General features: G+C 51.4%; 1 protein-coding gene across 1 annotated transcript in view; it reads right to left on the reverse strand.

Annotated features, from left to right (window-relative positions):
- The window catches only part of LOC133356939 (metabotropic glutamate receptor 5-like), a 149,980-nt gene that overhangs the window by 97,390 nt on the left and 30,706 nt on the right, over positions 1 to 21,884 (reverse strand). The window contains exon 3 of the mRNA XM_061574646.1: positions 7,859 to 8,094. Within this exon, the coding sequence (XP_061430630.1) occupies positions 7,859 to 8,094 (236 nt within the window). The remainder of the gene's footprint in view (positions 1 to 7,858; positions 8,095 to 21,884) is intronic.

Below are 21,884 nucleotides of genomic sequence, written 5' to 3' on the forward strand. Positions count from 1 at the left end.
TTGGTCAGAAATGCCATGGGCTCTGTGGTATAACGTTTTTATGAGATAATTATTTTGAGATGGGGGGTGGTCGGAATCCGGTTTCAAGTAGGAATCTGTGTGGGTGGCTTTCCTGTAGACAGAATGTCCCAAGGATCCGTCAGGCCTCCTCTCAAACAGAATATCCAAGAATGGTAGTTTACCGTCTTTCTCCACTTCCATGGTGAATCTGATGGATGGGTGTCTAGAATTAATGTGGTCCAAGAAGTGGTTCAATGCTGGGAGGCCATGTGGCCAGATGACGAAAGTGTCGTCCACATACCTCTTCCACAAGGAAGGACGCAGGGTGGATGTCTGGATGGCGTCTGATTCAAACTTTTCCATGAACATGTTGGCTATAACTGGTGACAAGGGGGAGCCCATAGGGGTACCCTCATTCTGTTTGTAGAAGGTGCCATTCCAGGTAAAATAAGTGTTGGTGAGGCAATGCCTAACCAGCGCAGGTACATCAAAATTCAATCCATGTTGGACTAAGTCCTCAAGAGGTATGTGGACGACACTTTCGTCATCTGGCCACATGGCCTCCAAGCATTGGCCCCACTTGAGTTGCTATGTATCTCTAGTTCAGAAGCAGCGACCTGGCTATCACCAACGATCGCTCAACGAAATGGCTTATCATCATCCTGTGGAAATGTATAGCAGTAGCAAAATACTCTAAACGTGTGATGTTGATTCTAAATGTGGAGGCACAAACCGGAGGATCCGGAGAAAAATCCACACGACCATGGAGAGAATAACACACCGCAAAAACCCCAATTATACAGCAGCAGGTGTCAGGTCGGGATCGAACCCACGGCATCCTGCATACCAGGCGAGGTAGTTAACATCTCCTAGCCACCGTGATGTTGGTGATGATGAGAGAAACACGCAAACTCCAAATATACAGCAGCAGGCATCTTCAGGGTCGGGATGGAACCCACGACCTCCTGTATAACAGGCGAGGTAGTTAACATCTCCTAGCCACCGTGATGATAATGATGATAACAGAGACACCCAAATTCCAAATATACAGCAGCAGTCATCTTCAGGGTCGGGATCGAACCCATGACCTCCTGCATACCAGGCGAGGTAGTTTACATCTCCTAGCCACCGTGATGATGATGATGATGAGAGAGACACGCAAACTCCAAATATACAGCAGCAGGCATCTTCAGGGTCGGGATCGAACCTACGACCTCCTGCATACCAGGCGAGGTAGTTAACATCTCCTAGCCACCGTGATGATGATGATGATGATGATAAGAGAGACACCCAATCTCCAAATACACAGCAGCAGGCATCGTCAGGGTCGGGATCGAACCCACGACCTCCTGCATACCAGGCCAGGTAGTTAACATCTCCTAGCCACCGTGATGATGATGATAAGAGAGACACCCAACCTCCAAATATACAGCAGCAGGCATCTTCAGGGTCGGGATTGAACCCACGACCTCCTGCATACCAGGCCAGGTAGTTAACATCTCCTAGCCACCGTGATGATGATGATAAGAGAGACACCCAACCTCCAAATATACAGCAGCAGGCATCTTCAGGGTCGGGATCGAACCCACGACCTCCTGTATACCAGGCGAGGTAGTTAATATCTCCTAGCCACCGTGATGATGATGATGATAAGAGAGACACCCAATCTCCAAATACACAGCAGCAGGCATCGTCAGGGTTGGGATCGAACCCACGACCTCCTGCATACCAGGAGAGGTAGTTAACATCTCCTAGCCACCGTGATGATGATGATAAGAGAGACACCCAACCTCCAAATATACAGCAGCAGGCATCTTCAGGGTCGGGATTGAACCCACGACCTCCTGCATACCAGGCGAGGTAGTTAACATCTCCTAGCCACCGTGATGATAATGATGATAAGAGAGACCCCCAAACTCCAAATATACAGCAGCAGGCATCGTCAGGGTCGGGATCGAACCCACGACCTCCTGCAGACCAGGCGAGGTAGTTAACATCTCCTAGCCACCGTGATGATGATGATGATGAGAGAGACACGCAAACAGCAGCAGGCATAGTCAGGGTCGGGATCGAACCCACGACCTCCTGTATACCAGGCGAGGTAGTTAACATCTCCTAGCCACCGTGATGATGATGATAAGAGAGACATCCAACCTCCAAATATACAGCAGCAGGCATCTTCAGGGTCGGGATTGAACCCACGACCTCCTGCAAACTAGGCGAGGTAGTTAACATCTCCTAGCCACCGTGATGATGATGATGATGATGATCAGAGAGACACCCAAACTCCAAATACACAGCAGCAGGCATCTTCAGGGTCGGGATCGAACCCACGACCTCCTGCATACCAGGCGAGGTAGTTAACATCTCCTAGCCACCGTGATGATGATGATGATAAGAGAGACACCCAAACTCCAAATACACAGCAGCAGGCATCGTCAGGGTCGGGATCGAACCCACGCCCTCCTGTATACCACGCGAGGTAGTTATCATCTCCTAGCCACCGTGATGATAATGATAAGAGAGTCACGCAAACTACAAATATACAGCAGCAGGCATAGTCAGGGTCGGGGTCGAACCCACGACCTCCTGTATACCAGGCGAGGTAGTTAACATCTCCTAGCCACCGTGATGATAATGATAAGAGAGACACGCAAACTACAAATATACAGCAGCAGGCATAGTCAGGGTCGGGGTCGAACCCACGACCTCCTGTATACCAGGCGAGGTAGTTAACATCTCCTAGTCACCGTGGCGCGTCAAGCGAGTCTAGGGCTCGCGCTGTGAACATCCAGTAGAGCGCACGTGCTGTGTGTGAACGCGTAACGCGAGATAATCATGTGGTGGGAGGGGGGGGGTAGTGTGAGTGCGGAATGGGGGGGGGGGGCTGTGGAAGGGGGGGAGCAGGGTACTCGGTATGCAGCGCCTGGCTTCTCCATCGCACTTAGCGACCCCCCCCCCCCTGAGATAGCCAGAGGTCACCCGGGGCTCACACACGCAGGCGGAGGGCTCACACGTGACCCGACCCATTGCACCTCCACCCCCTCTCTCGCCGTCACGCCAACTCCTCTGCACGGGGAATGAGGCGCTCGTTCGTGAGCCTCATCGTGCACTGCCTCTCGCTGTTACTTCACCGGTTGAAGGTCCCCACTGAGCTTACGAGGCTCTCTTTCAGAAGCGAACTGGCGATCACAAACGATGGCTCAACGAAGTGGCTTATCATCCATCGTCGTCGTGTGGAAATGTAAAGCAAGCAGACAAATGCTCTAAACGCGCGATGTTGATTTTTAATGTGGTGGGGGGGGGGGGAACCGGAAGACTCGGAGAAAAATCCACGCGACCACGGCGAGAAAAACACGGCAAACTCCAAATTAACAGCAGCAGGCGTCAGGGTCGGGACCGAACCCACGACCTCCTGTATACCAGGCGAGGTAGTTAACATATCCTAGCCACCGTGATGATGATGAGAGAGACACGCAAACTCCAAAAAAAAAACAGCAGGCGTCAGGGTCGGGGTCGAACCCACGACCTCCTGTACACCAGGCGATGTATCCGCGAAGCACCCCCCCCCGTCACCCCCCCCCCCCCCCCCACGTCTGTCTGTCTGCCTGCCTCCGCTCAGCTCTTTGAGCTGCGTGTGCGCGCGTGCGTTTATTAATCACCGCAAATTATCCACGCCAAAGGGTCTGTGCGTGAGATCGCGTCAGTATAAATCTGTCGCTAACACAGCCACCACCCGACGCAGCCGATCAGTAAGGTTCGTCACTTGGAGCCTACGGGAGCCGGGCCAGGCTGGACCGGCTCCCTTCAGCTCCACGGCACTGCTCCTTCGGCTCCTTACCGCGCGCCCGCCCGCCCGACCGCCTGCCGCCACCTTTCAGCTCTCTGGCTCTGGCGGAGTCACGCGTCCTCGCCAGCCAGCGAGGAAGAGGCTTAAGAAGAAACTTTAGAAGAATAAGAAGATTAAGAAGAGGAAGCTTAAGAGGAATGGGCAAGAGCGTCGAGCGCCGCTGGCGGTCTTCACTCGAGGCGCTTTGACACAGTTCGCAGAAAGCGGCGACACGGCAGGATGGAACGATTTAGGTGGTGGGGGGGGCAGTGCTTCAGGGTTTTGAGTAATGAGTGATAGCGATAGACAGGTACTTAGGGTAGGGGGGGGGTCACGGAGCGGCTGTAGGAAAGGGACGGGAAGGAGTGGAGGGGCGAGGGGAGGGGAGGTGAATGGGAAATAGAGAAGAGGCGGAGGTTTGATAGGAATTCAAATACTCGTTGGTTCTTTCGGTAAAGTCACGTAGGTATGAAATAAAACAAATCACGACAGCCTGCCCACCTGATGATGGACGCTTGTGTTGCGCCCGAAACGTCGTGATTTATTTTATTTCATACCTACGTGACTTTACCGAAAGAACCAAAGAGTATGGATTCCTGCAGTCACGAAAGCTTTAAATCAAGCAATTCAAATGTGTAATGGGCATTGCATCCTAGGATCCCAATGTGCAATGCATTGAAAGCAGGAAACCAAAAAAAAACGACGTCACTTTAAAGAGATGGGGTTTCAAGTGGAAAGGCGTTCCATAGTTCGTGCTGCCGCGCTAACAAAAGCACCAATCAGCAAAAAGGCACCAGCGAGACCTGGGAGTGTTGAGCAGTTGGAGACGCGAAGAGCTTCAGGACCTTGATGGAATATCTAAATGTATTAGTTTCTGCAAATAAGGTTGGGTTGAGGTACTGAATATGTTTAAGGAGGACTGCTTCGTGTACAAGGGGTAGGTTATTCTACGTGTATCGTACCCGGGGTGGTGGTGGTGTAGTGGGAAGCGCAACGCTGCGCTATGAACCTGGCGATCCGGGTTCGATTCCCGCTCACGGTCAACACCAGTGACGATTATCTGAACCGATCCTGGGTCTCCCCTAGGTCGACTCAGCCTCAAATGAGTATCCAGTGCGGTGTGTAAACATCGCCACTGGGGAGACAAAGGCGGTCGGGCGTGGTGCTGGCCACCCACCCCCTCGTGTGCCGTTCCGGCCTTCATAGGTGCTCGCTAACAGCGCTTGCCCCTACAATCTGTTAAGGCTATAGGGGAATCTTTGTCTTTGTGTTGGTCCGCGTGCACCACAGGTTGGTGAAACGCCGCCTCCGCGGGTTTAACCGCGGGACTTCGTCAACTCGAGAGAATGTGCCCGGCTCGTGCCCCCGTTTACCTGTCTGTCTGTGTGTGTGTCTGTCTGTCTGTTGCTGTCACCCCCTGTGTGTCTGTGTGTCTGTGTGTCTGGCTGTCTGTCTGTGTGTCTGTGTGTCTGTCTACCTGTCTACCTGTCTACCTGTGTGCCTGTGTGTCTGTCTGTCTACCTGTCTGTGTGTCTGCTTGTCTGTTGTTGTCACCTCCTGTGTGTCTGGCTGTCTGTCTACCTGTGTGTATGTGTGTCTGTGTGTCTGTTTGTCTGTTGTTGTCACTCCCTGTGTGTCTGTGTGTCTGTCTGTCTGGCTGTCTGTCTGTCTCTGTGTCTATTGTTGTCACCCCCTGTCTGTCTGCCTGTCTCTGTGTCTATTGCTGTTGTCCTGTGCCCGGTGTGCGCTTCGCGTGTTTGCAGGTTGAATGTAATGGACGTAAGAGGGTGTTTTGTTGTTTTAATTTCCCTTTCTCGGTCTTCTTTGTACGGCCGCTGATGTCGATGGAGAGCCACGCCTGTGATGATTCGACATTGAGGTGCTGTGGTGGATCCGCCCTGTGATGATGCCTCCTTCATATAGCTCTCTGTCTGATTATATGGGTTTATTTGTGAGACCATGGGTCTCAGTGCTGATCTATGGGTCGTTGTGTGAGTGTATGGGTTTCTGTGTCAGTCTATGGGTCTGTGTGTGAGTCTATAGGTCTCTATGTGAGTCTATGGGTCTCTGTGTGAGTCTGTGGGTCTCTATATGAATCTATAGATCTATGTGTGAGTCTACGGGTCTCGGTGTGAGTCTATAGATCTTTGCAGTATCCTTTGGATGCATGATGTTGCTGTATAGAGCAACGGATGTGATTCTACATTGGGGTGGCTGAGCCCCATATCATTGCGTTAGGAGTAACAAAGTGGATCCATCATTGCTCCGATGATGCCTCCTCTCCCGCATTCGTGACTCGGTTTTAAGAAAACAAAAGTGCAATCTTTATTCTGTCCTTTCGAGCAAACGTGAACACCCGGGCAGTGCCCCGCCTCCCGGTTCGTGAAGCCCTCAGCCATTTGGTGGAAATTCCACGTTGCCTCCGCCTCGTCCATGTCTCCCCGTAGGGCGACTGCTGTTGATTCGCCCACAGTGCGCTACATATTTTAAACAGCCTGCTGAGATGATTGCGTTCAGTGAGCCTCAACTGCCAACTCCACACTGACCCATGCAAGTGCTCTATGGATGGATGGGTGAGTGACTGACTGAGTGAGTGACTGACTGGGTGAGTGACTGACTGGGTGAGTGAGTGAGTGAGTGACTGACTGGGTGAGTGATTGACTTGGGTGAGTGAGTGATTGACTAAGTGAGTGACTGACTGGGTGAGTGACTTACTAAGTGAGTGACTGACTGGGTGAGTGACTGACTGGGTGAGTGAGTGACTGACTGGGTGAGTGACTGACTTGGGTGAGTGAATGACTGACTGGGTGAGTGACTGACTGACTGGGTGAGTGACTGAGTGAGTGACTGAGTGAGTGACTGACTGGGTGAGTGAGTGACTGACTGGGCGAGCGACTGGGTAGGTGGTTGAGATGAAACGTGCCGACTGATCGACCGGGCCCGCAGCACATGTGATAGGAATCAACGAGTGAAGGTAGCAGGGGCAATCACCAGGCTGGCGCATGGGAGTAGCAATAGAAGAGGAACAAGGAGGCGACTAGCCGTCGGTGTACATACATGCACTGCACACGTGAGCGAGTCGGTGGGTGGGTGGGTGAGTGGCAAGGTGGTTGAGTGAGTGCATAGGTGGTTAGGTGAGTGAGTGTACGAGTAAGTAGGTGGGTAGGTTAGTGGGTGGGTAGGTGAGTGAGTTGGCGAGTGCGTGGGCGATTTAAAGTGGGTCGGCGAGGGAGTGGGAGGGTAGGTGAGTAAGTGATTGGGTATTGAGTGGATGGGTACGTGAGTGCCTGAGTGGACAAGTGAGTGAGTTGGCGGACGAACGAGCGAGTGAGTGAGTGAGTGGGTAAACGAGCGAGCGAGCGAGTGAATGAGTGGACGAGTGAGTGCGTGAGTGAGCGAGTGAATGAGTGGACGAGTGAGTGCGTGAGTGAGTGAGCGAGTGAATGAGTGGACGAGTGAGTGAGTGAATGAGTGGACGAGTGAGTGCGTGAGTGAGTGAGTGAGTGAATGAGTGGACGAGTGAGCGAGCGAGTGAATGAGTGGACGAGTGAGTGCGTGAGTGAGCGAGTAGGCCGACGAGCGAGCGAGTGAGTGGGTAGTCGAGCGAGTGAGTGAACGAGTGAATGAGTGAGTGCGTGAGTGAGCGAGTAGGCCGACGAGCGAGCGAGTGAGTGGGTAGTCGAGCGAGTGAGTGAACGAGTGAATGAGTGAGTGCGTGAGTGAGTGAGTGCGTGAGTGAGCGAGCGAGTGAGTGAGTGGACGAGTGAGTGCGTGAGTGAGCGAGTAGGCCGACGAGCGAGCGAGTGAGTGGGTAGTCGAGCGAGTGAGTGAACGAGTGAATGAGTGAGTGCGTGAGTGAGTGAGTGCGTGAGTGAGCGAGCGAGTGAATGAGTGGACGAGTGAGTGCGTGAGTGAGCGAGTAGGCCGACGAGCGAGCGAGTGAGTGGGTAGTCGAGCGAGTGAGCGAACGAGTGGGTAGACGAGCGAGCGAGGGGGCCAGCGAGAGGCAGCCGCGCTGCCGCTCCTCACCCGTGCACTGCCGGCGGAAGGCGGCGTTCTCCTGCGCGTGGCCCTTGAGACGGCACTCGAAGCGGCGCTGCCAGAACTCGGCGAACCACGGGTTGTGCTTGTTGGTGTCGAGCCGCAGCTTCAGGTAGTGCTGGTCGAACCACTTCACCTTGGCCGACTGCAGCTTGATGGTGATGCCTCCCACGGCCTCTACCTCGAATCCGTCGATCACCTCGTAGCGGTCGGCCCAGCCGTCGCTAGAGGAATGCCGGCGGGAGGGATGCAGAGGGAAGAGGAGGAGGGGGGGGCGTGAGTGAGTGAGTAGGTGAGTAGGTGAGCGAGTGAGTTTAGAGAGAGTGAGTCAATCAATATGTACTGGGTGCGCTACGGAGTTGAGACACGGATCACAGTCAGAGGCGCAGCGTACAAGGGGCAGAGACGCAGAGGAGAAGATGAGGTCACACTGCGTGAGTGGGTGAGTTGATGAGTAGGTGAGTAGGTGAGCGAATGAGTTTAGAGAGAGAGAGAGAGTCAATCAATATGTACGGGGTGCGCTGCGGAGTTGAGACACGGATCACAGTCAGAGGCGCAGCGTACAAGGGGCAGAGACGCAGAGGATAAGATGAGGTCACCCTGCGTGAGTGGGCGAGTTGATGAGCAGATGGGTAGGTGAGCGAGTTGGTGAGTTTAGAAAGACACCCTTAATATGGACTGGTTGCGCCATGGGGTCGATACACGCACCACAGTCAACGCACACAGAGTTGCGGCGTACAAGGGATGCAGAGACGCAGAGACCATGTTGGTGTGGATAGAGGGGAGTGACATTCCCAGCTGGAGACTTTAACATCCAATCAACACAACGGGGGCGGAGGGAGTGACCTCAGAGGACTGAAACTTCACTTCTGCACGTGAGTGGCAGCCGGTTTGCGAGCGCGTCTATGCTGCGATGTCGCTCGAAAAGGCCTCCCGATTGCCCCCCGCGGAGCAATGGGGAGGGATTAATTGCGCTCGAAAATTGCCTCGCTTGCCTCTGCGCTCTGGCTCGAGTTACGATTACTTCTGGCTCAAATCGCATCTCGCAATCGCTGAGTATGAGCCACACCCGCGAGCTGGAAGGCTGCCAGGCGGTGTGAGCCGGAGCTGTCGACAATTCGCACTGCGGTTCTCTCTGCGCGCTAGGATGTTCTCGTCCAATTAGCGAGCGTTTATTGTGCTACGACGTGGGAGTGAAACCGGAGCGCCCGAAGTAAATCCACGCGTGCGAGGGCGCAACGCTCTATCCCCCCTCCACCCTGCACAGAAGGGACAGATGACGTCAGTCCACACATTTGCTGTGCCGCTTTCTCCTGGCAAAGCCCAGGGTACGGTTCCTCCTCCACGGCCAGGCGAAGGGAGGTTCATAACATTTGTCTGATCTAAATTGCTGGTTACGTGCAGCGTGTGCGTGTAGAGCTTTTTCGCACCCGTGCGTAGCCAACCGTGCTAATAGGAGATGCGGGGGAAGGACAACAAACTAAACACAAACATCTATTCTGAAAAAATAAATGAGTTTGACAATTAAGATGATGATGATGATGATTTAAAAGTTAATCGCTCCGGTGTCTTCCTAATATCGGAAGGAAGAGCGTTCCAGACGGCCCCAGAAGCACATTTTTAAAGCGCGCGATGGCGTGACCGCCTAACAATTAATGAAGGAATTAATTAATCAATCGACAAGCGTGCAAATTAAATAACCAACGTATGAATGTCCCATTCACAGACCGTCTGCGCATCCGTATGGACTTCGTCTCTTCCACACTGCATGAGAGCGGGTATGAGTGAACAACTGCGTGATGAACACATGCGATGGATGAACATTTACCAACTTTCTCTCTCTCTCCCTCCCTCTCTCTCTCTCTGTCTCGCGCTCCTCCTCCTCCTTCTGAAGCGCTCGCTCGTCACCGTGGCGTGCGCGATGAACACCATCACCACCACCACGTGACTTTTCTTTCGTGTTGTGCGCGGTGCATTTAGCGCCACAGCGCGTGGATTTATAGCGTTTGTTTTATTTGTGTTGCTGGTGACTTTGTGTATTTCATATCGAAATCGCCACCTCCAGTGCTGTTGCTGCTGGCGGCAATAAAAGTGGTTTAAAAGTAATAACTCTCATCTCTCTCACTTCCACCAGACTCGCACTCAGCGCTGGGGAACTCGGCGATTCTGAACGTTGTCGAGGAGAGAACGAGCGAGCGAGCGAGAGAGTGAGTGAGAGAGAGAACGAGCGAGCAAGACTTTGACTTTTAAACAACTTTTATTGCCGCCAGTAGCAACAGCACTGGAGGTGGCGATTTCGATATGAAATACACAAAGTCACCAGCAAACAAATGAAAATAAACGCTACAAATCCACGCGCTGTGGCGCTACTAGCACGCGTACAATCACGAGATTGTTGTTGATAATTGTTTATTTACCCTTTTATCTGGCAACAAAACTGACACCTTTTTTACAAGGAGGCATTGACCACAATATCTGCGGTCAGAATTCAAACAAAAAACACAACTCTGATAAGGTATGCGCACTGTCCTTGAAATTGATTGGTCCACACCCGAGACAGCTTTTCTTAGAGGTGTCAGTTTTGTTGCCAGATAAAAGGGTAAAAAACCAATTATCATATTTTGCTACTGGCAAAGGAGGTTCCAATGGTGAGATTGTTGTTGTTATGTTTCCGTTATATATATGTTGATCTCATTGTTCGCGTTCCGTTTGCAACGGTGGCTATGTGGTCGCATATGGGAATAGGTTTTACCCTTTCTGGCAATGAAACGGTTCGTGTTAAGATGTTTAAAACACCAAACTGAAACCCGTTGCAAGGAGGAATCATGCATGCGTTAACCACATATACTGGTGGCGAACATGCAAACAGAAAACACAAAACATCTGCCCTGGTAGTAACTGGTAGTAACGACCAGAGCATATTTTAGCGTTTTTTGTTTGAATGTTCACCACAAGTATATGTGGTGAAAATGCAGACATCACTCCTCGCAAAGGGTTTACGTTTGGTGCTTTAGACATCTTCACACACCCGTTTCGTTGCCAGGAAGGGTAAAAGCATATTCTTGTACAATATTTTGATCCTGGCAAGCGCTGTCCCCATGGTGTGCAGTTGCAATGGAAACACGCGAAGTGCCTGCGGAACTGACGCGATCGTGGCCACCTGTCCCGGCTTGTTCCACCCGCCCCCCCAAAAAAATCCTCCTCATTCATGTTGTTGGGCGAGTGGGTAGAGCCATCCACTGTCAGCAAACCGCCCGAGACAATGCCATCGTGGGAAGAGTAGGCCAACGCGCGCTCCAGAGAGACGCTCTCCACAGCTCTCTATGTCGTGGAGGCCCTTCCGGCAGCAATAGCGCGAGCAAGCCATTGCATGCATGCACCTTTATCCTATTTGTTGAGAGATGTTATCTCCCTCGCCTGGTAGGCAGGAGGTCGTAGGTTCGATCGCGGACCCTGATGATGCCCGTAGATGAAATGGAGCCCCCCGTGTCCTCTCACCCCGTGGTGGTAGCGTGACAGCTTCCTCCGTTTAACTTCTCCACATTTTAAAATCCAACAGGCGTTGAGATTAAATCTTGACTTAAAGCTTTCGTGACTGCACGGGGTGGCCAGCCCCTCCTCACCCAGCCCCACCCCACCCTCCCCACCCAGCCCATCCTCACCCTCCCCACCCAGCCCCTCCCCACTCTCCCCACCCAGCCCCTCCCCACCCTCCTCTCCCCACCCAGCCCCTCCCTTCCCCACCCAGCCCCTCCCCACCCAGCCCCTCCCTCCCCACCAAGCCCCTCCCTGCACGACGGACGGACGGACACAATAATCCCCTGTGGGCTGGTGGAACCAGTGGGTTCCTACCAGTATCACGAACGTTTAAGTTCTGATTTTGTTTTAAAACTTCCGTGATTGCGTGGGAAACGCTTCGATGCGGTCTGCCGGCCGAGTAGCCGTCGAGGGGGATCTTCTTGGCTTTTCTACTCAGTAGGGAAATACGAATCTACAACTTCTCATCAGTTGCGTTCGTTGCGAGGAATACAGAGCAACGGTGTTGAAAAGCAGACGCCACGTGAAGAATTGAACGCACGGATGAACGGGGGGGGGGGGGGGAGGCATTCATTCTCGGGTAGAAATTCACGTGGCAGCCGTCGGCAGCTCTCACAACGTGAGTCAGAATCTTTAGTGAGCCTGGAGGGTAAATCCGATGAGCTATGAAGCTCTTTTGCACACATGTCCAGTAGGGGCGTGTCAGAACGCTGCAACAAATAATGCAACGAAACGAACGGTACTAGTGCAAAGTATAGTCAGGGTAAACACTCCACGAAAAAAAAAATACGTGAAAACTAAACTATGTTTAATTCTATAGCACCAGATAAAGCCTACTGAGCTATTAGTTATTTTTTTCAGACGCGACTCGGCCGCAAAATGACAGCTCAACGAAGTGGCTGATCGCGTGGGGATTTATAGCAGCGTATCTCTCTCTCCCACCGTGGCGCTCGCTCCGCGTGCCAGTTCCGAACGATGAGTGGGACGCACACGCCCGCGCGTAGGAGGAGGAGGAGCAGGAGAGAGACATTCATTTATCAAGTCTGCTGGAGTCTGTGCGTGCCACTAAGTTTTTATTTTATTAGAGAAAAAAAAAATTATAATCCAGCCGTAGTGGCGGGGGCACGGAGAGTAAGAAGAAGAAAAAGTGAAATTAAATAAAAATACGCAGCAGCAACAGAGCAACCCAAAAATTCGACGACTTCAGCGGAACTCACTGTGTGTGTTTGGTGAACGAAGAGGTGCAAAGGAAAGCTGCTTCCAGAGTTCAACGTCTCACTTTGGTTGGCGACAGCTGGCGCCGTTGCAGAGGTCAAAAGCCAACTGTGGTTCACGACTCAAATGGGGCATTGATACAAACTGGTGCCGAGCCCCCGTTGCGGAAGAGCCAGCGGCGGAAATTCCACGTTTCTATGGCGGTGAAGATGCATATCCATACGGCAACCACTGGTGATTTTCGCACAAATTGGTGCAAAAGTTTTCACCCTTCCCCTCCCCGGAGAGAGGAATTATGGGCTGAGCCAGGAGTTGAATTGGCAATCTTTCGACTGCCAGCCACTCTCTCGACCGCTGAGACACGCGGGCAGTCCCGTTGAGCCATAATAACAAACATTAATAGTTTAAAGCCTCTTGCCATACCACCGGTGGGTGTAGGGGTTGTTTGACCATACTTCACCGTGGTCGACCCTGCGGATTGATGAAGGGCGGGCAGGCCGGGGGGGGGGGGTAGTGGTGGTGGGGGGTGACCCCCCCTCCCACTTCGCTACTAATGTAAGCCGCGCGCCGAGAATCCAAACGGGAGTGGAGGGTTCGTAGCGTTAGCGCGTGAACCACAGCGCCACCGCTCTTCCGTTCTAATCAATTACCCACACCCTCGTGTTTGCCTGGGGTCCTAACGAGGTGCCGCTTCAGAAAATTTGCTACAAAAAATAAATCTCTAGAGGAGGGGGCGGGGGGGGGGGCGAGGGGGAGGGGACTGTTTGGGGGGAGGGGGGGTCAATGCCCCCCCCCCTCCCCCGTACCGAGCGAGATTCTCGCCACTACAGAGGCCGAGGTGCGACAGAAAATAGCCTCGGGATTTTTTAAAAATGATATTAAGAATGTCACCCTCCCCACCACCTCACTATTTATAAACAATATGAATATTGTTATTAATATGATTGTTTCCGCAACGCGCCTGATGAAATAATAAATACGTTTTGGAATCTGTTGGGGGTTTTTTCGTTGGGATTCGGAACGCCACTGTGATATTATTGTATCTTCGCTGCGATTTCAGAACGAGATTCCACGCAACCAAAAGCATGCGGTCCAGGAGACTGCAACGAATCATACTCACCGACTGCTGCTGATGCTGCTTACTGCTGCTTACTGCTGCTGCCTGCTGCTACTGCTGCTAACTGCCGCTGTTACTGCTGCTACTGCTGCTGCCTGCTTGCTGATGCTGCCTGCTTGCTGTTGCCTGCTGCTACTGCTGCTAACTGCCGCTGCTACTGCTGCCTGCTGCTACTGCTGCTGCCTGCTTACTGATGATGCCTGCTTGCTGTTGCCTGCTACGACTGCTTCTAACTGCTAACTGCTGCTGCGTTACTGCTGTTGCCTTACTGCCCGTGCCTTACTGCTGCCTGCTACGACTGCTGCTTACTGCTCCTGCCTACAGCTGCCCGCTTACTGCTGCCTGCCACTACTGCTGCCGCCTGCTTATGTTTATGCATGTGTACATGATCCAATGTTTCTGCTCTGGATATCTCTCCATTTGTTTTCAATTCCAGTTCTACTTTACGAAGTAACAAACAAACGACATGTATGTATGTTGTTTCGTAATGACCTGCTGGCAAGTAGTGCGTCAGCACAAATAAGAAACACACACAAATCAACACGTTCATGAACAACATTGCTCTAATAGGAAAGAAAATATTGTCGAGGCAAAGTTTTGAGAAACGATCCTTCATCCCAGAGAGCGAGAGAGAGAACGAGATCGTCTCTCTGCCATGGCAAAGGGGCATTGCGCGAAACGTCCCATTTCACGTTGTCCCCTTGATACACGTTTTGTGTTCATGACGAAAATGCTGAGATTTTTGTGTGCGTGCGTCTGTGTGTGTTGTGGGGAGCGATAGTGCAGCGGTTATCGCGCTGCGCTATGAACCCGGCGACACGAGTTCGATTCCCGCTCACGGCCAACACCAGTGACGATTATCTGAACCGGTCCCCGGCCTCCCCTAGGTAGACTCAGCCTCAAATGAGTACCTGGTGCGGTGTGTAAACATTGCCACTAGGGAGACAAAGGCGGTCGGGCGTGGTGCTGGCCACCCACCCCCTCGTGTACCGTTCCGGCCTTCATAGGTGCTGGCTAACAGCACTTGCCCCTACAGTCTGTTAAGGCTATACGGGGGATCTTTGTCTTTGTTTTTGTTGTGGGTTTGCCGTTCGTGCGGACTGCCACAATTGCGTCGATCCTCACGCGACTTTGCATCTGCACGCGCGCCTCGGCAAAGCCCCTCCAGCAGCGAAGGTCGAAGGCAAAGGCGCAGCTCCTGCAATTGCTTTGCTCCACGCCGCCACTGGCGGCAGTGGCCTCTGCACACCGGTGGGAGCTCTCGAGCGTGAAGGCCCTTCCAAAGGGTTGTTTGGCCTACTCTTCCTCGCCATGGCGAGAATTCTTGGAAGTAACCCACATTTTACCCCCACCGTTTTCAGTGCGCTGTTGGGAGGAGAGAGGGTGGGAGGAAGCTGGTGGAGTGGGGGGATAGGGGGGATATGGGGGGGGTGGGTAATTAATTAACTTGTTCCATCGTTTAAAATAACCACCGCGCCAAGAGACGGAGTCGAACCGGCGTCCTCAGGATGATTTGACAGCGAGTGCGCTGCTGATCCTGACACCACCTTCACAGCATCCGAAACAATGAACATTCAGCATCTGCGGCGTCCCGAAGCGCTGGAGGTGGGGGTGTTCGATAAAAATTTGCACCAATTTTGTGCACAAATCAACAGTGCTTGACGTATAGATAGATATACCTCCCCCCGCCATAGAAACGTGGAATTTCCGCCATCGGCTCTTCCGCGATGGGAGGTGAGCGCGAGTGGTCTCAATGCGCCATTTGAGTCGGGAGCAACATTTTGATCTATTTTTCGATTTAAAGCTTTCGTGACTGCAGGGATTCATCTTCTTGGTTCTTTCGGTAAAGTCACGTAGAAAGAAAATAATAAAATAATAAAATAACTCTGTCTACTTGACAGACCTGTTCTCCACCTGAAGACGGCTGCTTGCATTGTGGCCGAAACGTCGTGAGAATTATTTTATTATGTTTTATTTTTATTATTTTATTATTTTCCTTCTACGTGACTTTACCGAAAGAACCAAGAAGATGAACATTTTGACCTTTGACCTTTTTTTGACCACTGCAACGGCACCGGCGATCGCTACCAAAGCGAGAGGTTGAACTCTGCAGACAGCTTTCTCTTGTACCTCGTCGTTCACCAAACACAGTGAGTTACGCGGCAATCGTCGAATGTGCTTCGTTTGTTGTTGCTGTTGAGTGTTTTCTTTAATTTGACTTTTTTACACTCCGTGCTCCTCCACCCCCACTACGTCTGAATTTTTTTCCCTTCAATAAAAACATAACAGCCGCACGCACAGGCTCCAGCAGATTTGGGAAATGAATGTCTCTCTCTCTCTATCTACGCCGCCTCCTACGCGCGCGCGCGTGCGTGACACTTATCGTTGGCAACGGGCACGCGGAGCGAGCGCCACGGTGGGAGAGAGAGAGACGCTGCTATAAATCCCCACGCGATGAGCCACTTCGTTGAGCTGTCATTTGTAGCCGAGTCGCTACTGAAAAACAATGAAAATGCGTGCGTTACAGGGCGTCACGGTGGCTGGGAGACGTTAACTACCTCGCCTGGTATATACAGGAGGTCGTGGGCTCGATCCCGACCCTGATGCCCGTATATTTGAAGTTTGCGTGCTCTCACCGTGGTCGCGTGGATTTTTCTCCGGGTCCTCCTGTTTTCGCCCTCCACATTTAAAAGGAACGTGTTATGCCTTCCCACGTGGTAAGCCACTTCGTTGAGCTATCATTTGTGATTGCCAGTTCGCTGCTTCCGAAAAAAAGCGATACAGCTTAATGAGCCTTACCTGGTAAAATAAAAAAAAACTAGTTTATTGTTTCATAGTGTTGCCCCCCCCCCCCATACTCTCCCTGCCCCCCCCCCCCGGCCAATCCCCCCTCTGGCTGGCATTGAAGGCGCCCGGCCGAGGGAAGTCTGTGCCCTGCTCCGCGCGCGGGACGTTAGTACCGTTCTTGCACGAAAAAGCCCTCGCCGGCTTCGGCGACGGGAGCGGTGCTGTCACGGAGAAGTTCGCGTTTTTTGTGTTTTTTTTCTTCTTTCAGTTTTCGTCTAGCGATGCAAACTACCCGCGGAGAATGAGCGCGGAATATATTCGGTGGACGCGGTGGTGGCGGCGGAGGGAGGGAGGAGAGGGAGGGAGGAGAGGGAGGGAGGGAGGGGAGGGAGGGAGGGTAGGGGAGGGACGGGAGGGGAGGGAGGAGAGGGAGGGAGGAGAGGGAGGGAGGGAGGGGAGGGAGGGAGGGTAGGGGAGGGACGGGAGGGGAGGGAGGGAGGGGAGGTCAGGCAGGTGCCTTCGCCGCCATGGTGCTGGTAGCGCAGCAGCAGGGGATCTGGTGATGGGTTTTTGAGGGTGATTTGATTTCTAGTTGGTGTCTATGAACACAGTAACACACAATGGGACTAATATTACACGGGAAACCCGCGTTATATAAAAAAAATACAAACAAACGACATGATGAACGAAGTAAAGTGCCGAAAGACCGAGGCTCTTTCCCGTCTGATCGTTACAAAAAAAAGGAGGGAGGAGATGGAGGGAGGGGAGGGAGGAGAGGGAGGGGGAGAGGGAGGGAGGGAGTAGAGGGAGGGAGAGGGGTGATGAACGCCAAACCGCTGAATTGTCTCCGCGCCATCACGGCTCACGGAGCAGAACGCGTGGAAGAATCCTCCCCGCCCCACCCGCCCACCCCCTAACTCACCACTCTCCCCACCTCGGAGCAAGCTGCCCCGGGCCCATCGTCGCCTGCACCCCACGGCTAGACGGAGGCCTCGCAAAGCCGTCGCTCGTGTCCCGCGAGTCCCCACGAGAACCCCGAAGACGTTCGTTTGACGACCACCCCGCGCAGCTGGCAGGACGGACAATCCGATTGGCCTGCAGCGCCAAAGGGACGCAGTCGGGGAGGTCCTGGGCCGCCCCTAGGTTGACTCAGCCTGAAAAATGTGTACCTGGTGCGGTGTGTAAACATCGCCACTGGGGTGACAAAGGCGGTCGGGCGTGGTGTTGGCCACCCACGCCCTCGCGTGCCGTGCCGGCCTTCATAGGTGCTACTCGCTAACAGCACTTTCCCCAACAGTCGGTTCAGGCTATACGGGGGGATCATGAGCTTTGTATATATTTATTGTATTATGACGTCTGCCGACGTCACTGGGCAATTCCTCGTGGGGTTTTCCGCGCGCGCCGTCGAAATTTTTCCTCGCCGCTGCTCCACGTAAATCGGAGCTCCTCGTTTGAGTCAAAATAAAAACCGACCTTCGCCGGCATACTCTTAGGTTTTTTCGGTAAAGTCACGTAGGTAAAAAATAAAATAAAAAATTACTAAAAATAATAATAGAAAGATTATTATTTTATTTATTTATTATTTAATTGAATTTCTATTATTACTTTTAGTAATTTTTTATTTTATTTTTTACGTACGTGACTTTACCGAAAAACCCTAAGAGTATGAATCCTTGCAGTCACGAAAGCTTCAAATCTAGAACTTCGCCAGCATCTCTAACGTAACGCGAGATTCACTTGTTTGTACTCTCCCCCCTCCCTCCCCCTACTTCCCCCTTACCTTTGGTCATTATTCCTTTTAGGGTTATTAGTGGTCGGGATCGAGGGGAGGGAGGGGGGTGTACAGGGAGGGGGAGGGGATGGAACGTGGAATCGATGGCGCGATTGGATTTGTAACAGCGGCGCGAGGTGGGGGGGCTAAGCCCCCCTGCTGGAGGACGTAACGAGCGTGGGGAGCATTCGTCAAGCGAGCCGCAGAGAGCGAGACGGGGCAGGGCCCCGTAATTAGAATAGATCCGCCATAGATTAGCGGCGGCCGAAGAGTTACGCTGCGACGGGCAGAGATAAAGCGGCGAGTCCACGGGTGCCTGGGACAGCTATCGGAGACGACCTGCTGCTGATGCTGATGCTGCTGATTCTGCTGATGCTGATTATGCTGCTGCTGCTGTTGCTGATGCTGCTGCTGATGCTGCTGCTGATACTGCTGATGCTGATGCTGCTGATGATGCTGCTGCTGATGCTTCTGTTTCTGCTACTGATGTTACTGCTGATGCTACTGCTGATGCTACTGTTGATGCTTTTGCTGATATTACTGCTTCTGCTACTGATGCCACTGTTGTTGCTGCTTCTGCTACTGCTGCCACTGATGCTACTGATGCTGCTGATGCTGCTGCTGATGTTAATGCTTCTGCTACTGATGCTACTGCTGCTGCTATTGCTGATGCTGATGCTACTGCTGATGCTGCTGATGCTACTGTTGATGCTTTTGCTGATATTACTGCTTCTGCTACTGATGCTACTGCTGCTGCTACTGCTGATGCTGCTGATGCTGCTGATGCTGCTGATGCTGCTGCTGCTGATGATGATGCTGATACTACTGCTGATGTTACTGCTTCTGCTACTGATGCCACTGATGCTGCTGATACTGCTGATGCTGCTGATGCTACTGCTGATGCTGTTGCTGATTATGCTGATGGGGTCTGCGGGGGTGCAACTGAGAACGTTGTTGGGTGAGGGTCACGGCGAGGTGGCGCTGAGACAGGGAGCTCTTCTTCGGTTGCTGAGTGATGGCACGCTAGCCACGCACGGCACATTAAGGCAAACTCAATTTGACTCGATGATCATCATCATCAGCAGCAGCTATTAAAGTCCCCGTTCTGAAAACTCACCTCTTTAAATTGGCCTCTTACCCCCTGCCTTAGTCCCGGCCGCTCAGGTTGTAGGTTCCGAATATTTGCTGGCTTCTTTCCATACACGGCGCAGATTGGTGGGATCTACGGATGACACGAGCCACTTAACAAATGTAAATTATTGTTATTATCATCAACGTCATCATAATAAGCGTCGTCAATCCACTGCTGGATGAACGCCACCCCCCCCACCTCCCACCCAAGCCGCAGCCATCTCTAGCGATCCTGCAGTGCAGTCCGAACTTATCACTCCGTCTCTACGTCGGACGTGCTGTTCTCTCGGACGCTTCCCGTTCTTTGGCCGGCCACTCCACCATCGTCAATTATCCCTTCTCACCGTGACGTGCCCTGACCATGCCCCACTTAAAAAAAAAGATTACATTTTTTATTTTTTATTTTACCAGATGCAATGCCCCACTGAGCTACGTAGAGATTTTTATTTCATGAGCGACCCCGGCTATCACGAAATTATAGCTCAGCGAAGTGGCTTGTCATCATCAAGTGGAAATTTAGGGCGGCGAAATATTCTCAAATGCATGTTTCTAAATGTGGAGCGGAAAACCCGGAGGACCCGGAAAAAAATCCACGGGGAGAGACATGCAAACTCCAAATATACAGCAGCAGGCATCGTCAGAGTCAGGATCGAACCCACGACCTCCTGCATACTGGGCGAGGTAGTAAACATCGTTGTCATCGCTCACGTATGAAAAAAAACCCGTGATCTTTAACGTCAACCGCGAAGCAGACGACGGGCAATATGTGAAGCGTCGATACGCTTGCGATGTTAAAAACGACTCAACTGAATTATCTTATTGGTTCTTTCGGTAAAGTCACGTAGAAGGGAAATAATAAAATAATAAAAATAATAAAAAGAAAACATAATAAAATACAATTCTTACGACGTTTCGGCCACAACACAAGCAAACATTCAGACGCTGTCTCTCCGACAGACCTGTTCTTCACCTGAGGACGGCTGCTTGCGTTGTGGCCGAAACGTTATAAGAATTGTATTTTATTATGTTTTATTTTTATTATTTTATTATTTCCCTTCTACGTGACTTTACCGAAAGAACCAAGAAGATGAATCCCTGCAGTCACGAAAGCTTGAAATCGAAATTCAACTGAATTATTCTGTTATTTTATCTTACCAGGTAAGGCCCACTGAGCAACGTAGCCCTTCATTTACAAGCGACCTTGCTATCACAAACGATAGCCCCACGAAGTGGCTTATCGCGTGGAAATTTATAGCAGCCAAATACTTTGAAGCGCGTGACGTTGATTCTAAATGTGGAGGGAGAAACCGGAGGACCTGGAGAAAAATTCACACGAGGGGGGGGGGGGGGGGGAGAGACATGCAAACTCCAAATAGACGGCATCGTCAGGGTCGGGATCAAATCCACGACCTCCTGTGGACGGGGCGAGGTAGCTAACATCTCGCCACCTTGACGACCAGGCCACTTGCTCTTCTGAAGCGTTTGAATTGCGTGATTAGCGAGCGTGCAGTTCCATAATTATACAGTTTCTTCCGTCTGTCTGTCAAGATCGTCGTGTAAGTCTGGGAACAAAAAAAATAATTAGGTAAAAAACACGTTTTCAATGCTCACACTTTCACTTGCGCTCAAAGTAGAATGGAAATTAGTTTGACACCAGAATACATCAAATTTGACGTGCTGAATAAAAGTGGGTGGCTTGCATCAAGAAAATTCAACAGATCCAAAGGAAACCACCCACTTTTATTCAGTGTGTGCATTGAAAACGCGTGTTTTTTTTACCAATTTGTCGACGAGATAATTCTAATGTATTTAAAATAGTGCAATACAATTTTAAGTTAAACACAAAGAGGCAAAGGAGAGGCGAGACTTGGACCTGTTCTGTAATTTCAGCCCGTTCGGCTACGTAGATCCGAAAATATTAAGCGTCAAAGATTTTAAATAATATAAACAGACAACGGGGCAAGTTCAATAAAAGTGTGTAAGAAAAACAACAATAAAGAAAACCGCCCACCATCCGACAGCATCGTCAGCTGTGAGCAAGAGGACACCCGCCACGGACGATGGTTTATTAACTTATTGAACCAGCTGGGGAAGAGGTAACTGGAAAGCAGATTAAGTGTTACTAACCCAACATTAAAACCAACAATAACATATTTTGCAGTCACAGTTAACAGACAAGCAACATGTATGTTCTTCTTGGTTCTTTCAGTAAAGTCACGTAGAAGGGAAATAATAATATAATAAAAAATAAAACAATAAAATAATTCTCAGCGACATTCAGACGCTGTCTTCCGACAGCCCTGTTCTTCACCTGAGGACGGCTGCTTGCGTTGTGGCCGAAACGTCGTGAGAATTATTTTATTATGTTTTATTTTTATTATTTTATTATTTCCCTTCTACGTGACTTTACCGAAAGAACCAAGAAGATGAATCCCTGCAGTCACGAAAGCTTTAAA

This window comes from Lethenteron reissneri, chromosome 56 (genome assembly GCF_015708825.2).
Source record: "Lethenteron reissneri isolate LAM-NWPU_2019-01 chromosome 56, ASM1570882v1, whole genome shotgun sequence".
NCBI lineage: Eukaryota > Metazoa > Chordata > Hyperoartia > Petromyzontiformes > Petromyzontidae > Lethenteron > Lethenteron reissneri.